Below are 17846 nucleotides of genomic sequence, written 5' to 3'. Positions count from 1 at the left end.
GAAGTAATGTTTCAGCCATTTATTCTTTTTGAAGCTCTGGCTTTAGCCTGAGAAGAAGGAATCTGCACAGCTCAAGTGCTTTTCATCATTTAATCAGATGACTGTGTCAATGCGATAGAGTCGAGCTGTTTTGCTAAAGAGACACCAGTCATGCTCCAGTCACTGACAAAACTGCCATCTCCCTAAATATCTAATTTCTAAGAGATTTCTAGTTGTAGATCCCATCTGAATCTGATCTTTTCACTGCTTCTTCCTGCTGTTTTTTTATAATGTTATGTTATCTGCATGCCAAAAAAGGCTAAATCTGTTTTGAAACATTTACTACATGACACCACAGAAAACATTTTTGTTTTTCTAGTGCTGATGTGAAAAAATACCCAACATTCTTCACAAGTAATTTCACTCAATTGAATTTTATTTGAAACTTGATATAGCAATTGTATATTCCTTTCCTCAAGAATCAGCTCTACCAAGACAGATCTTGCTTGAATGTCACTAATGTTTTTCCCAAACTGTGATCAGTCTCCTGACAACAAATCTGAAAGCTTCTTTACTCAGAATTTCAATTTTTTTTTTAAGTCAAAAAAGGAAAACCTTTTACTTCTGAGTGATTTTGACAGTATAAAATACTTTCAGGCCTCTTGAAATAGGTGAAATAAACATAATTAATCTCTTAAATATATTTCCAATAACACATGTAAATTTTTTGTAATTTTTTTTAACATTCTGAAATTGTTTGAGGTTCTTGATCATTGTGTGTATGAAAACTAAATTAGATTACCTTATCATGGAAAGCTGGGCTGCTGTATGTAATTACTATTGAGTGTAATTACTTTTTCCTACAGGATAATGCAAATCCTGTGATTGAAAGCTTCATGGCAGATGCTGTTTACTGTGCAGCCAAAAATACTCAGGGTCAGGTTAATTATTACTTGGTAATAATTAACTACTGTCAACAGAATAAGAAGACTTAAGTTTATCGTAACATGTTCTGCTTAGAGTGCTAAACAAATGTATAGCTTGTCAAATACAGCAAGGCAAGGAAAACATAGGTCCATTCTGATAGCTGGACACTGGACCTATTGCTGCATTTCAGCTTGTCTGTAATTACTATTATTCATGTAGGTTTGGATGTAGCACTGTCCCTTCTTAAAATCTGGTGGAAGGGCCACAAATACAGCATATAGTACAAAAGAATCATTGTTCTTCTCAGAGTGGATGGTAAGCCCAGCTTATATTTCTTCTTTGGATGGAAGGTAAAGCTTGAATATTAAAACTTGCTGGTAATAAATAAGATAAAACTGAATAGAATGGTGTGTAATCAGCAGCATATTCCCCTCTTGGGAGGGAACGTAGCATTAAGAGTGGAGGATCTTTATGCAAAGGCACCATAGTCTTGAATCAAACCTGTGAAAGCTTGAATCAAATCAATTCTTCAGAAGCTGACGTCTTTTACAGAGCTGTTTAAACACAATAGGTCTGGTAGACTAATTAGTTTAATTTCCCTCCTTACAGCTAGGTGTCTAGTATAGACACCTGCTGAGGTATCTCACTCCTAAGAAACAGGAGAAGAAATCAAGTACAGGACCAAGCAATGAGTGTGTATGGTGTTAGTGCCCAGGAGAGGATTATTTCAAGCAATGTAGGGTCATAACTGATGAAGCAGTAGAATAAAACTGAGTGAAGAAAATATTCTAAAGTGATAAGATTAGTTTACTTAGAACTTTTGCAGCTCTTTGGAGCTCTTTGACTATGTGTATTTAAGAGTGTCTTTTCTGTGCCTGTGAACTCATACCTGTTTCTAATGGTTCTGCAAGACTGGTTTAGTGAAGCCAATACTGTTGGATTGACTCTTCAGAGACCATAATTCACTTTGGAAAAATTCACATGTAATACTATGCTGAGTTCTGTGAGTTTGTGCTTGGATATTGCAAAGTAGCAAGAGATGCAGCAGTTCTAACTAGAAAACTGAAGATATTTTAGAAAAAAATGTTTAATTTCCTTATTCCTTTTTAAAAAAACAAAACTTAGGTGTCCCTTCTGTGGACATAAAAGACTCTCCCTGCAGCAGTAGTAGCTTTTTACAGGTCTTTTACAGGTTGGAGTATGTGACTGAGTTGTTTTTTGGTTTTTTGCTTGTTTTTGTTTTGGTTTGGGTTTTTTGTTTTTGTTTGGTTTTATGGTGCATTTTTATGGCACATTTTTTTGTTAGGTTGGTTTGTTTGGGGGATTGTTTGTTTTTATTTGTTTTGGTTTTTTGTTGTTTTGGTTTTTTTCTTTGGTTGGTTTGGGACTTTTTGCCTGTTTAATCAACTTAGTTGAGACTGTTCTGTAAATGTAGCAAGCCAGAGTTCTATTTCCATTATGGAATTGTTTGAATGTAGATTAGTCTTCTTCCTACTCTGAAGTATTTGGAAGCTTTTTAATTTTGGGGTTTATTTTATTTTTAGATTATTTTTAATGGCATCACTGACTTCCTTAGAAACATTCAAATAGAAGGGAGGCTTGCAAGTTTTCCCTCCCCCCCACCAAAGTGTTTAGTTAAAGATAAGCACAAGTGTTTCTATAAAGGTAGTTTCTGTCAATCTGTAGAGCAGGTGTTTTGTGCTTCTGGCTCTTCTGGACAAGTCTGTTCTTTGGAAAGTAAAAAAATTTTAGTATGTTTATGATAGGAGTAAGTTCTGAACTTTCTTCCCTTTTTCATGTTCTTCATATTTAATTCTTGAGCAATCTTTAGAGACTATCACATAATGAGACATCTTTTTAACTTGTGCTGTGTTCTCACTTGTTCTGAGAGAGTAGGGGCTATATAATTCAGGGTAGGAGTCCAACTGATATCTTTTATGGGATAACTACTCTTCTAAAGAGATGAAAGAGTCTTCTTTAAAAGTAGCTGGCTATAAAAATACTTTCCAAGTCTGCCACAGGAGAATTGCTTTTATAACACAAAATTAGAAAACCTATTTGGTGGCAGGATTGTTCTTTCCTGGGTATATTTCTACTTCGAAGGTAAAAAATACTTTTGCTTCCCTCTTGATTTGAATTCCTTTGATAGTCTTCTTTGTGTGGCTTAAACTTAAAGGTATTTTGTGTCCACTGCTTTAACAATGTGAACAATTAAGCTCTTACATGTCATTTGTATGCCTTGGAATATCTACAGATGTATTGTGGCCTGTCTTGTTTGTCATAGCTCAGTCAAAAGTCATACAGCAAACTGATTTCCTCAGTGTTTTTTCCTTTCTTTACCCTTGTGCCTCCTGGAAACCTCAATTTTGGCCAGCAATTTAGAGGTCATAAGAGGTGGGATTTAACTTTGTGTCTGATTGCTGCTTGTAAGCTTCTACTCCAGGAGGAAAAATCCACTGTGGAAATTGTCTCCCAGGCTGAGTGCAGATAGGTTATGGGAAGACTGAAGGAGTCAGGAAGTAAAGTTTGAAACACTTTTTTTTTTTTTTATGGTTAGCCTGGACAGTATTGTAGTACAGTGCTAGTGACAGGATAAATTTTGTATCATTCATTCAGCACTGTTCCCTGTGCCCCCTCTCCAGCAGGAAACTTAGGGAAAGGCAAGGCCTGGCTAATACCCTGAATACTGCACCCTGAATATTCACCTCAGAATTATAGTGACATCAGTTTTCTATGGTTTGTGTTTTAGTTTAAATAAAAGATTACTCACTAAGCTTTTCAGAAAGTCTCCCATGGTATTACCAGCCCTTGCAGAGGCATTTAAATGTTACAGGGATAGAAGTAAAGATGTAAGAGTCTAATTTACAGAGGTTACTTGCAGAACATAATTTGTACTTCATAAGCATTGTATAAAAGTGGAATATATTGTTTATTTATGCTTTGTGTGTGTATGTGTGGTATTCATGCCAGTTTTATTTTGCAGACAATGGTACATGGACTCAGCTGTGGTTAGTGTCAGACTATCATGAGCATGGATCACTCTTTGATTACCTGAACAGGTATACAGTAACGGTGGAAGGAATGATAAAATTAGCTTTGTCCACTGCCAGTGGTCTTGCTCATCTGCACATGGAAATTGTTGGCACACAAGGTAATCTTACAATTATTCCACTTGTCATGTGGTTGGATTTTTAGGTTTTTTTTAATGACACATAAGTAGCTTGTTCTACCACGTGATGATTTCTGAATTAATAGAACTTCTTAATTTGACAGGCTTTTTGCCTTCCTTTCTCTGGTATTGTGATGTAACAATCCTTCCTACAAAACACCTGTTAAAAGGCACGAAGTAAGGGTGCAGATAGCATCTTCTTAACTTTGAGTTGAGACAAGGTTTGAGTAGGATGTTTGCGCAATAAATACTGGCGGGAAGAGGGAAAGGAGCAATAGAGTGGTGTAATGTAGTAAACATGAAATGCACTTTCCTAAACAGCCAGACAATCTACAATGAATGATTTCAGAAGGTACCCTGCTGCGTATAAATTGTCAGAACTGGAAGGAATTCTGTAACTTCAAACAAAATTTTGCACCAGGCTTAGAACAAAAGCAAGTTGGTTTGGAGGGTTTTTTTTCAGATGTTACTTTTATTTTTTTCCCTTACAGGCAAACCAGCAATTGCTCACAGAGATTTAAAATCAAAAAATATATTGGTGAAAAAGAATGGAACATGCTGCATTGCAGACCTGGGATTGGCAGTTAGGCATGATTCAGCTACAGACACAATTGACATTGCTCCAAACCACAGAGTGGGAACAAAAAGGTAAAATCATTTATGTGATGTTCCAGGCAACTTTTATAATAAAATGCTTTGGTTTTTCTGGTCCCATATAAATTTGTGTTGATAGAAATATAAGCAGCAGGAAAATGTAATGGCAGATAGAGTTCTTAGGCACTTCCTTGCCAGCTGGTATTTCATTAGATGGCAGGCGCTTAAAAAGCACGTTGAATGTTGGCATGTGTAAAATGTTGAAAACTTGCTAAGTATTGTAGGGCACAAGTATGTGTTAGAACAATTAAGAGACTTCATGCCTGATGATTATTTAGAGACTTCAGTGCTCTTTCTTTCTTCTTCTTGCCATGTGTTGCGTGGAAATGTTACTTGCAGCCCAGTCAGGAAAGTAAGACAGGATATTGATAGTGACAGTAAAATGCTGTGTTTTTCAATGTGAAGCCTGTGTGGTAGAACACACAAGGTGCAGAGTTGTGGACACGAGCTTTCTTGGAATCACATTTTTGAGAGAAATGCAAGAACTTAAAACAGTCATCTTCGTCATCTAATGCATAAAAAGAATCTTAAGTGGATGAGTCAATATAGTCTCTCTTAAAAGCTTTTTCTGAATTTGGAAATACAGGTTTTTCTTGCCCTCAGAAGAATTCAGAGCTGTTTAACTCAGCAAAAGTGCAATAAAACTTACTGTCAGTAATTTATCATTGGTGAGCCTTCAGGCAATAATAACTGGAAGTTATAAATAAATTTCCCTTAGTAATCCATGCAGCTATACAGCATACAAAGATAGTAGCACTAACAGTGAACCTCAGCAACCATTTTGGATGTGGGCAACTTTTCATTCTTCTGATGCCTGTAGTTTCAGTGCTGTGTCAAACTGGAGTTTGGACACTGCTCATGGAGAAGCATGTGAGAGCCAAGCCTATATGGCTTAGCAGTGTTGGAGAAAATTGTGTTGATGTTGTCCAGTCTCCAGTTTATATATCAAAAATTTTTTTAGATATTCCTTTAGTAAGCGATACTGTGGGGTGGGGGTAGATCGCGGTTTTACAGTGAATTAGGATTCCCCTTGAGCTGTGTCTTTTTGGAAAGAAAAAAACCCCTAAACATTATTTTAAGGCTCAGTTAACCAAAGCTTTTAGAACATGTACTGAAAATTTGTTTTACTGACATATATCGCTGAAGTTACTTTGTTCTAAAGCTGTGCTGTACTAGCCCTTTGCCAATTTTAAAAATACTACACAAATGGTCAGATAAGATTTATTTTCTGAACTACTCCTAGACTATAAGGTACTGGGTATTATTCCTTCTCAAAGTCTCCAGTAAACAGCAGGCTTTCTTGGGAATTTGTCGTTGCAAATTTAGCTGGGGGCAGGGCGCATGCCACGTGTGATTTTTGAATTTTACTACACCTACGTGCAAAGAAAAACAATGTACAAACCAGTTACTTTCTTTAGTCTAGTCATTGGAGAAAGCATCCTTTCAGCTGTGTTTGCAGATCCCACTTACCAGATCTTTTCTTGCACAGGCATTATTAAATTCCTTATTCATCTGCCTTATGCTTCTTCACAAGGGTAAAGCTGTAGCAACTCTTGCTTGCTGCAGTGGGCAGCAGGAGTGCTAAATCTGTTTCCCCTTTTAAAGACATTAGTCATTTCTACCCCTCTGAAAATTGCACATTCTTGTAAAAGGCTTAGATCCTTCTTCTCCCTCTTGTGCATTCTTAGGTAAGTAACTCTGCATCTCTGATTAATTTTTCATAGTACAGTTCAAGTCTTACCTCTTCAATGACAGTTTTAACTCCCATTGATTGCCACTGCAGGTACCTCTTCTGCACATGGAAAATCTGTGTACAAGTTCAGGGAGATTTGAAAAAGTCTATATTTTTCTAATGATGGTTGTAAAAATGTATGTCTAGGGAGCAAGCAAACTTACTCTTGTGTGAGTGATCAAGGTGTTGAGTCAAACTGATGATCCCTCTTTCTGACTGAATTTTCTGACTTTATTTCTTTTCTGTTCAGAGGCTTAGCTTTACCAGAGGGTGTGAACTGTGTGCTTTCACAGCTCAGCCTGCAACATAAAGCAGGGAACATGAGCTTTAAACTGAGAAGGAAATAGAATCCCTCTCTCACTCCCTGAGGCAAGTAAAAAAACCCTCATTCTCTTTCTATTTATTTTTAGAAGTGTGGCCCAGCTGTTACTTTTGATAGTTCAAATAGGTTGTGTTTTAAAAGAAGTTTGGCAGCAAATTCTTGCCATAGGTGCTTCTCTGAAGTTTACCTAAACAAAATATGGGCAAAACTCTACCTGGTAGAGTATAGGCTTGATGAAGGGAGATGCCACACAACATGTTGTGTATGGGTCTGTTTGATGACACCAAGCTCCGTATGTGTTGTACAAGAAATTTAGACTACTAATACTGAACTTTTGGACTAAAAGAGATGGGAGAAAGAGGTCAGCAGGCACCCAAAGTTTGGCAAAACCATGCTCAACATACTTGGTACACTTCTTTGTAGACTTATCCTTTTGTTCTTGGATGATATTGAGCTGCAGACCTTGCTCAGAAGGTCAGAGTTTGTGTAATAGAGTTGCTCTCTCCAGAACCTAAGATACTGTTTCTGCCAAGCAATGCATTTCCAACGCATAAGCTGACAAGGAGATGCCTGCTTCTCTCCCTTTTGTTTAACAGCCATGAAGTGGCTGATCTGCTGACCTCACTACACGACCTCCTTGCCTTTTGCCTCTCTTGTTCCAGCAATAATCTCTCAGGCCTTCTGAGCAGTCATTCTGTATCATGGAAGCCGAAGCCAATCTAAATGCATTGATGGAGGATCATGGTAAGAGGTCAATTTGCCAATGGAAGTCACACTGTGGGGGGGAATTTTTGCCACATTCAGGCCTCTTATGGTCTTTCCTGTTAAAAGTGAATCATTCTTTGGATGATTCACAGAAGCCGAGACAATCTCCTTTACTGCTTGTTTACATGTTTCTGGCTGACATCCTGCACCATGGTTGGTGTTTTTGGTTTGTTGTTTTTTGAGGTCCATCACTCTTTTCATCCCTGTGTCATCTTAAGATAGATCAACTATTCTCTCTGCTAGGCTCCAAGATAATCACTTACTGTGTCAAGCTCATGAAGTAGCATGAGTGTCCAGTAATGCAAAATCCTTGGAGAGCATTAAGACATTCACCACAATCTTGCATTCTTGATTAAAACATTTTTTATATGGATGGACCAGAACGATTTGAGCCTTGTCCATGTCAAAGATTGCAACAATACTTAATACTTCACTTCCATTCAATAAATACTGTCAAAGTAAAGCTTACACTCAACTTCAGACAGTTGTCCTCTGTTTGTGCTGTGTTTATTACATGTGAGTAATTTGTATGCCTTAGGAGAACTCTCATCTCAGCAAACCTTGTTGAAGTTCTGGGTAGTTCAGAACAAATGCAGCTATTGGTTGCATTTTTTTACTTATCTTGATAGTACTTATCTTGCTTCCTTGTATCTGTGTAATTTCTGTAAGACACAGTAGTACTGAGGGAGCTCTGAAAGGTGTGATAGTCCTGAAATTTCTTTTTAGTAGTGTGTCCTGTATTCTGCCTACCATCCCTAGTACTGGAAAAGAAAGTCCTACTGTGATATCAATTAAATGAAATTGTGCCTAGGCTTCTGTGGCTGTTCCAGAGGTAGAGCTATTGCCTGGCACTGTATTCATCTCCAGTAATCTGCACGTTGCTTTTTTACCAGTCAACACTGCCACTGTTGGCCTGCTTCATTGATATGTCAGCTTGAGACTGCTGGGGCAGTGATGCGGAGAAACACACTGAACTCTGCTAAACATCATATACTGGATTTAGCTGCCAGAACCCTACCAGAATGAGAGAGCAGTGCTACAACTGATGTTGACTTGATGCAGCAAATACCATTCATTCTTTCCAACAGCCAGTGGGGGTGCTGCTGTCAATAGCTCTTGCAGTAAGGTCCACACTTCTATTTTGCTTGATGTTCCCACATCAGACTTATTAACTAAACAAGGTAACAACCACTTGGATGCCATGATCAGTTTTCAGGCCTTATTTCTTAGCGGAAAGTTTGTTACAGATTTTTCTTCTTGCAGGAAATGTGGGTTAACTAAATCGGTGAGCACAGTTGTTAATTTGCAATCCAAATAGGATTTACTACTAAAAATAATGACTGGCGTGGTTTAGGGTGAGACTTCCAGACTGTGTGATGAAGAATAGGGTACTACAATGGTAGTGAGACTTTGTTCTCAAGAAATTTTTAACATTGCTGGTTTCTTAACCAGCACTTCACATCTATTCCTGCTCTAGTCGAGTTAGGGATGTTTTAAGTGGCTGCTATAATTTGTCAGATTACAGGAGCTGGGGCTTCCTCTTGTCTGACCTCTGGAGCCCAGCTGGTATGTCCCAAAGGGCTCGGGTTTTGCTCTTCTGAAGCCCATGGATGTGGCTGCTGCTTTCTTCCTTGGGATCCAACCAGTCATACACAGACACACACCGTACTGACGGCTGATTATATAGATTGCTATGCACCATGTGCTGTCTTCAACACCCGCATAAAACACTGTCAGAACTTGCATAAAACATAAGTATAGACAGCCAAGTCTCCTTCCTTCTCTTCAGCTATCAGGCTTGAGCTTCATTAGTGAAAGTATGTACTCCCTTCTGCAGCCTCACAACTCCATGCATGTTTATGAGCCCCTCAACCATCCATCCAAGGCTTGCTGTGTCTAATGCTCTGTCCTGTGTTCCATGAATCTCATACTCCCCAGCTGTTTGCACAGCAGCAAACAGCAGATGTACGCATGCCTCTGTGCATGGTTCCCTCAAATACCAGCATGGGCTCTTGCCCTGGCAAGTATCCCTGCCTGGGCTGCCTGGGTGCTGGCTAGACCAGCTTGAAGGTTGCTAGTGAATTACAGCCCCGCACACCAGCTGTGCAGGGTTGGGGAAATGCAAACCTTCTGGCCCAGCAACTGGCACCCAGCCACACAGACCTTACAGCCTGTGACTCCCACTCTAGTTGCTGGTGCTGAGAGACCCTTATTCTGTTTTTCTCATCCCCTTTCTCCCCTGTAGCTGGTAAGCTGTGTACCATGTAGGTACACACATGTATATGTAAGCTGTGACCATGAAGCCTGTGATACATGGTCTTATTTCAGTAGCTGAAGTAGACCTACTCATTTGCTCCAGTTGCTGGCACCTTCACCTTCTGTCAGACTACAGTTGCTGGCCCAGAATTCATGCACACTGGTCCCCCCACAGTAGCTCCAGATATGTGCTCTTTTCACCTACAGATGTGCTCCTAGGATCTGTAGTTGCCCTTCCAGCTAATGATGTTGAGCCCCTCCTTCTCTCTAGTTTCAGCTTCATCCCTTTGCTGCTCCAGTTGCTAGACCTGAATGGACTCATGCCTGCCTCCAGTTGCTGACATACAGTTCCTAGAGAATGCGTGCGCGTGGGCTTGAGAGTGAGATGCACAGAGTAGTTAGAATTTAATAAAATAGGGTACATTGGTGAGCATGTGCAGACTGACAACCTCTTATGCAACTGGCCCTTTTGCTACCCTTTTCTGTTGCTGCACGTCTGTTCCCTTTCTCCTAAATGTTCCTTGATAAGCATTGCATAGCTGCACAGGCCTTCCTTGAATATCCTCAATCTTTGTGTTCCTCTTGTTTCCCACTTATTAGAAGTCACAACATCCAGACTGCACCTCTACAAAGCTATGCCTGGAGTTTCTTAATAGCCTATCAGTTAGGAACTGGAGACTTTCGGTCTTTGTCGCTGTCTCAGTTGTCCCTTGTCTATCAGGTTTATGGCTCTACTTGTTTATTGTTTCACATTTTACTTATTCCCCCTACTTCTTTGCTTGTTCCTCTCAGTTTACTTATCCCTTTACATTGAATGGTCTCTGATTGGATAACCTTAATGAAGCAGTTTTTCGTTTATCTCCTTTTCCACAAAAACACATTATTTTGGATTTGAGCTGATCACTAGTGCTGAACTTTTTCTACTCTTAAGTGTTTATGAAATTAAATCTGGTTTTTTTCTTTTTTTAATTGCAAACAGGTACATGGCTCCTGAAGTTCTAGATGATTCGATAAATATGAAACATTTCGAGTCATTCAAACGAGCAGACATCTATGCAATGGGATTAGTGTTTTGGGAAATAGCTCGGCGGTGTTCAATTGGCGGTACGTGGCAACTTTACAAAATGGGTCATATTAAGGAATTAGAAGTAACTTAAACTTTTTCAGGTTCTGAAAACAGTTTGCTCAAAAAACAGTGCAAAGTAATAGCCAGTATATCTCGGACTTTCTAATTGTTAATCCTGTAAATGATAACTGGTCTATTCAACCTCTTTCTAGACTGACGAACCATACTTGTTGAAGAAAATAGGAAATGTTCTTGTCTGTGTTAATTTTTTCTCTAAACATTTACATAGAGGGGAAAAAGGGGTAAAGTTTAATATTCTTGTGAGCGAGGGGCAAATGCCACTAGACCTAGCTATAATGTGTTCAGATAACATCTGTACCTTATTTCAAATGAAGCATACTGTTATAAACCATGTGCTCTGAAGAAGCGTGCTTTTAGTATAGCATATGAAAGACTTGATGTAGCTTATCTCTCTTCCAATTTTTATAAATTTTGGATCCTTAAAGGGTAATGTAAACACTCCTAAGGTATGGTTAAGGATTTTTGTTTATTTATTTCTCAGTCGTTGTGATGTAATTTTTAAAAATGAAAACAAAAAACTGGTAGAGTACTGATAATGAACACAGTAAAAAATGAAGAATATGTCATCTGGTGTTAGCTAAAATTAAGCTATTTTCAACCTATTACAGGAATCCATGAAGATTACCAGTTGCCGTACTATGACCTCGTTCCTTCAGACCCTTCTGTTGAAGAAATGAGGAAAGTTGTCTGCGAACAGAAGTTAAGGCCCAATATTCCAAACAGATGGCAGAGCTGTGAGGTATTAACTAACCTTGCTAAAGCTGCTTTAATGGACACTAGAGCTTTTAGTGATTTCAGTGGCTTAAAATGCTTATTGTTGAAGGGAGAAGAGCTGCTTCTAGGAGAACTTAATTAATTTCATTCTAATCATTATGGCTTTATTAAAAGCATTGTTCCTTGGTTATACATTAGTATATTATGTATATTAAATGTAATTTCATAGAAGTCAATAGCTAACTCTGCATGGAGGATTCTAGGATCCTTTCCTGTGAAGCATAGGTGATGCTAATATAAATTAGATCTAGTCTGAACTATATTGTGCAGGAAGCATCATTGCAAATAAATTATACGGTGTCTGTCTGGCATTGAGTCAATGTCCTTCATAGTAGGCTGCACAATGCTGTGTTTTGGTTTTGTGACCAAAATAGTCTGATAGCACACTGATGGTTTAGCTGTTGCTGAACGGTGCTTGCACAGCTTCAAGTATTCTCTGTTTCTCACCTAGGCTGGCAGTGGACAAGAGCATGAGGGAGCAGAGGCGGGACAGCTGACCCGAACTGGTCAGAGAGAATATTGTATAGCATTGCTCTGGGAGCCCAGCGAGGGCTACCTGCAGTGCGTTCTGACTCACAGCTTGGGGGAACAGCTGCAGTGGGCTACAGGAGCAGGGAGGCACTGATAGGAATGAGGTGCTTTGGACAGAGGAGGGAACCTGGGCTGTGGCATGTGTGGAACGAATGCACAGCTGAGATAAGAGTTGGGCAAGGGTGCACAGGAAGGAGAGAAAGGTGATGAATGCACCAACAAACTGTGAGACGGGAAGTTATTGGGATTTAAATGACTAATGTAATACAGCTTTCATGGTATTTTAGAATGTAGAGCTGTTACTTTATTTCATCTGCCATATTTGTTATTTGCTTTGTTACAAATAACACATAGAAGCATTCAGATTTCAAAGAATGGATGCTTGAAGGATAAAAAGACTCCATAACTTTTTAGAATCCTTACAGAGTTTCAATTTGAGGAAGACAGCTCATAAACTTAATTGCTGTGCATTGAAATAACTCCTTAGCTGCAGGTACAATAAAAAATAGTGTATTTTTGTCTGATGTGAAAATTCAGAAAACAGGTACAGACAAGCTACTAATATTTCATTAAAATATTTTTTTCATGGGCCAAAAGTCTAGTGAAAAATATCAGGTTTGCTCTACAGTGTTTAGAGAGTTTTACTTTTCTGTAAATAAAGTAAGAATTTTTTTTTTTTTAAACAGCATACTGTCCCATGCAGCTGTAGTACTAGTAGTGGACTGCAGAAATGCCTGAAGAGGCTAAGACAGAGCAGCAGTTACATGGGCTACACTGGAACAGCAGTGCATATAATGACTTGTGTTTCCTTCCCAGGCATTACGAGTGATGGCAAAAATTATGCGGGAATGCTGGTATGCCAACGGAGCCGCTCGGCTGACAGCTTTGCGCATTAAGAAAACATTATCACAACTTAGTCAACAGGAGGGGATAAAGATGTAATCCTGGATTTGCTACCGAAGAACACTGTAAAAATCCCTATCTGCACCAGAGTGACGTTTTAAGAAGGTTAATTGTTCTACCTCACTGGGGGAACAGAAGGATATTGCTGCCTTTTAGTACTTCATAGGAACGTCGCTTATTAGGATTTTTGTGGATGTGCTAAACAGTTGTGTTGGGTCTTTCTGTGCACTATGAACCTCTTTTCCAGGTTACTTACAAAACATCATGTACTCTAGTTTCATTAATCTATAATTTTTTATTTGGGAAGTTGATAGCTGGTCTTTGCTAGTGAACTGTGCTAAAAGTAGGAGGTCACTTCTAAAATGAAACTGGTTCAGTATATTGTTCTACAGTGCATTGATGGCTCTTAAAGCAACTTTATTCCTGCCCGGTACATTGACTATTCTGAACCACTGTCTCGATTCCTTGATTCAGATTGTGAATGTACTATTGGAGTATATACCTTGCTAGCTATTAAGGTAGTGTATCTTTTGGACTCTTACCTTGACTTACAAATTGACCTCATTCAGTTGTGGGAACATAACTTATGCAACTATACTTTATACATAATTCCTGGGCTTTTTCCACTTTTTCAGAACATTACATTGCCTTCAAAATAGATTGTATTACACCAGTAAGTGCCACTTTTGAGTCTTTTAATGCAAAATAGTAGGGACGTACAAAGCCTATGGTACTTTTGGTTTCAAGTTGAAAATTGTTCCTTTGCCTAGCTAAGATCTAACTCTCACTCATTGCAACAGTGAGTACATAATTCATGGAATATCTTCAATTTTACCAAAATCTGACTATTGAAACCACTGTAGGAGTTTTAAATAGTGTAAGCTAGTAAATTCACTGTCATATTTTGTAATTGCCAAGTTATGAGTCATAATTACATAGAAAATTTTTTTATCAAGTGGTACTTCTAAAATGCTTGAAGTACCTATCTACTTCAGAAAAGTAGAAAGAGTAAAATGTTAAGGGAGATTTTGCTTCATTAAATAAGTAAGAAAAGCATATTTTCTGTGCAGTTCTCCTGGGTCTTAAGGCTCAAAGAACAATATTTGCAATTACACAAGGATTAAGCGCACCCGTAATTATAGAAAGGTTATTTGGGCTTTTGTACTAGAAAAGTCAAAGCTGCTTATAAATTTTATGTGCATGTATGTTATGTGTGCCTCATACACAAAGTGGTGAGCTAGAGAAGGTGGTGAGCTGCAGGTCTTTGGATACAAATGCCAGGGGATTCTAGCAATCCTCTTCATAGTTAGAAGAACAAAGCTTATGGTGGCTTGTGTTGTCATAAGAACACAGAAGAACATGCATGGCTTTAGTCAAGATTTCCCTGAGTTTTTAAGGGTATCATAAGATTTTCACAAACTTGTTTGGAAATCAAATTACTTCCTGCCCAAATGTACAACAAAGACCTGCTGTTACCAGGATATTTTTTTAATTGCAATTTTAGGGAGAGTCTGGTTGATCTTTGGTTTCTTTAACGTCCAAAACAGTAGTATTTCAGTTTGTAAATATGCCTGGTAATTAATATGCCTAACCTGCCGCTCTCCAGAACACATCAATACCCATCCCATTACGCAACACACATGCCAACCTTTAGCTTAGCTTCCTTTTCATCCCTCAGCATAGAACCCACTGAGAGTTTCTCACCAAGATGGTGGCAGTGGCAGGGTGGTTGCTGGCAGCAGCACAATCGAGGTTCTGTTCCGTGGCCTGTGATGTGTGGCAGCTAAAGCAGGAGGAGGAATGGGGCCCAGGAAGAGGAGGCTACGTAGGTGATGCAAGCCTTACCCAAGAAAAGCCTTAACACTTAATTTTTGTTCCACATTCTTACTGCTTGCTTGGAGATAGGTTTAAATGATGTCAGAATTACAGATCCTTGGAGGTTGAACTGCAAATAATGAAATGCTTTTTTCAACCACAAAATGGATGAGTTTATTCATACTGGAAGACAGTATCCAGGAGAAAAGGGAAAAATAAGAGAAGCTCTTAGAAACCGATTAGGCTTAAACATAGGTACAGCTGTCATGCTTATGTTTGTTTAGCATTATCTGACAAGTCAGGCTTATGTGCTTCAGGCCTCTGTCAATGAAAGCTGGACTCAAAAATACTTCATGTAGGTATTTGAAGTAAGCTATGCCTTTATGCACTTGGACAGTTATGCACCGCAGAGTTTTTCAATTATGACTGTTCAAAAAAAATGTTTGAATATAATGTAACTCCCAAGCCTACCTACTTGGCAGCCTCTCTAGCAAGTTCTGTGTATCTGTAGAGATACTTGAAGAAAATGGGTCATCATGAAAATAGTCAGGATTTCCAAGCTAATTTCAAAGGCTTCCTAGTTAGCAATTTAATTTTTTATTTTGTAACTTTGTTACATTTCAAATTTTCATAGGTGTCCTGGGGTCCTACCATAGATACAAATGGTACAGCTCCTACTTCAGAACTATCAGGCTACTGGAGCGCCTCAGCTGTCCATAGTAATTTTGATGGTAACAGGAGAGCTTGCAGTATAATTCATCAAATAATTTTTAGTGGCTTTTTTAGCACCCACAAAACCTTATCAGCATAACATTTAATTTCCTAAAATATAAGGAACAGTTCTGTTGCATTTTAAAGAGGATGTACGGCAGATGAACAGCATCATGGCACACAGATGATTCTGTCAACAATATAAATGTGTTATATTGTCTCAACCACCTGCAAATCTTCATTCTCCTGAATTGCTAGCAACTGTTCTTATTTTGTTCAAAACTTAGCTCTGTAATAGAAGCTTGCAAAAACAGAACACAGAAGGATGCTTGATACAGTGTATGACATAAGGAATAGTGTTTAAGAACAACCTTATCATTCTTATTGGGCTGCAGAACAGGAAAATTCTGAATAGAGCTATATGTATCCTCAGTTCTGACACCACAACTTCAAGCTTTGTTCTTCTTTTCCATTATATGAACTGAACACCTTTTACAAAGGCTGTGTCTGTATATATTATGTAACTTTAAATGTTACCTGTGTAAGATCATATCTTATATATATGGACACAGGTACACATAAGTATTTTTTAAATTAAGATTGTAATATCACCAGATCTGCTCTTGGAAATCCAGGGGGACCAAAATATTTTAGCATTCAAAATATTAATTTTGTATCATTTCAAGTATATACCAAAACAGTTTCTGATTAATACTGATGCAAATGTTTATTGTAAATATTACATACATTATACATTCACTTAATTTTTGTGGATTTAATCAACTTTACATTTTAGTAGCATTGAAGCCTCAGTTTGGTTTACAGACTTGTGACCAGATGGATATGGACATGGAGAACAAGGAGCACTGGAAATGGTCTGATGCTGAAAAGCCTGAAATGTCATTTTTGAAATGCTGGAATTCTTCAGGGACCTTCCAACCTTAAAAGCTGGAATTCTGGGATGTTTCTCAAGCAGACTTTCCAAGTATGACACACTGTCACCCTCCTATGGTTCTGCTTGTAGTCCTAAGAAAGACTTTGTATATAGGTAAAGACGTTGGGATTGACTATATGGGGACATGAAGGTGTCAAATGAAGTAAGAGGCTATTTTATTTTTTCAGTAATGGCTCTGAGTGTGACTGCCATGAAATTCACCTTTTAGTTAGTTCCTTGTTTATATTGTGCCATTGAAATGATTGCAAGGTGTTAATCATTTTGTTTAAAAAACAAACAAACAAAAAAACCCCTTCACCATATCGGTTGCTTTAAACTCAAATTACCTCTTAAAAGACCAAGGTACATTTACCTCATGTGTATATAATGTTTAATATTTTTCAGAATGTTCTCCAGGTTTGTAGTTTCGTGTTTCTAGAAATATGGGTATTACTAAATTTACAACTTCAGTGGTACTAAATGTAATATCTGGTGCCCCAAAACACTTTAATTTTCAGTATTTTATTGTATTAGCAAGTTTGCTGCTTTGTCACTGTAGCACCTGCCCTTACATAGCTGTGTGGATACTGCCTTGTAAATTTTACTTTTTGGATGATTTGAGGATCCTGTACAGATGAGTGTCACTTTTTTAAACCTTACCAAAATGTGCATTTCCCTTACATTTCTGAAAATATGTATTGTATTTGTAGAGTATACATTTCAATGGATTGTAAATAGGACAGTAGAAGAGTGGATGCTTATGTTAAGTGCTAACACTACAGTAGAGAGATTAAAGCAGTGAAAATAAATAACTTTTTTCAAAATGCGCGAGTTGTCTTTCAGAACTAGAAGTTGCAGGAAGATATGGATTTGTGTGTGATGTTCCTACCTGCTAAAATGTGGGTTTACTGTGAATTCATTTCTCAGAAGGAATTTCTTCTAGTACAAAAATGCTAAAGAGATTTGCTACTGCCGAGGCAATCCACCTCATCTGTGCACATAATGACAAAGTGCCTGCTCTTCCTTGCCTCCTATAGTAATGTTGGTATAAGAACCTTGCTGGTGTCTCTCATCTCCTGGACAAAACCAGTAATGACAAATTGTGTCCTCTCTACTTTTATATTTGCATAGAAATAACAGAGCTGCTGAGGATTTTAGACTACTTCAGCAGCTCAGCACCTCAGTGCATCCCAGAACAGCAAGTAAAATGAGCTTGTGTTGGAGTGG

At 38.3% G+C, this 17846-nt stretch overlaps 1 protein-coding gene across 1 annotated transcript in view; it reads left to right on the top strand.

The window, feature by feature from the left end:
• The window catches only part of TGFBR1 (transforming growth factor beta receptor 1), a 34983-nt gene extending 17538 nt beyond the window's left edge, over nucleotides 1–17445 (top strand). The window contains exons 5-9 of the mRNA XM_032102179.1: nucleotides 3890–4057; nucleotides 4567–4723; nucleotides 10784–10908; nucleotides 11560–11690; nucleotides 13073–17445. Of these exons, the coding sequence (XP_031958070.1) occupies nucleotides 3890–4057; nucleotides 4567–4723; nucleotides 10784–10908; nucleotides 11560–11690; nucleotides 13073–13198 (707 nt within the window). The 3' untranslated portion in view covers nucleotides 13199–17445. The remainder of the gene's footprint in view (nucleotides 1–3889; nucleotides 4058–4566; nucleotides 4724–10783; nucleotides 10909–11559; nucleotides 11691–13072) is intronic.
• The last annotated feature ends 401 nt before the right edge of the window (nucleotides 17446–17846 follow it).

This window comes from Corvus moneduloides, chromosome 1, assembly GCF_009650955.1.
Source record: "Corvus moneduloides isolate bCorMon1 chromosome 1, bCorMon1.pri, whole genome shotgun sequence".
Taxonomy (NCBI): Eukaryota; Metazoa; Chordata; class Aves; order Passeriformes; family Corvidae; genus Corvus; species Corvus moneduloides.
This window is presented reverse-complemented; position numbering and strand designations above follow the sequence as displayed.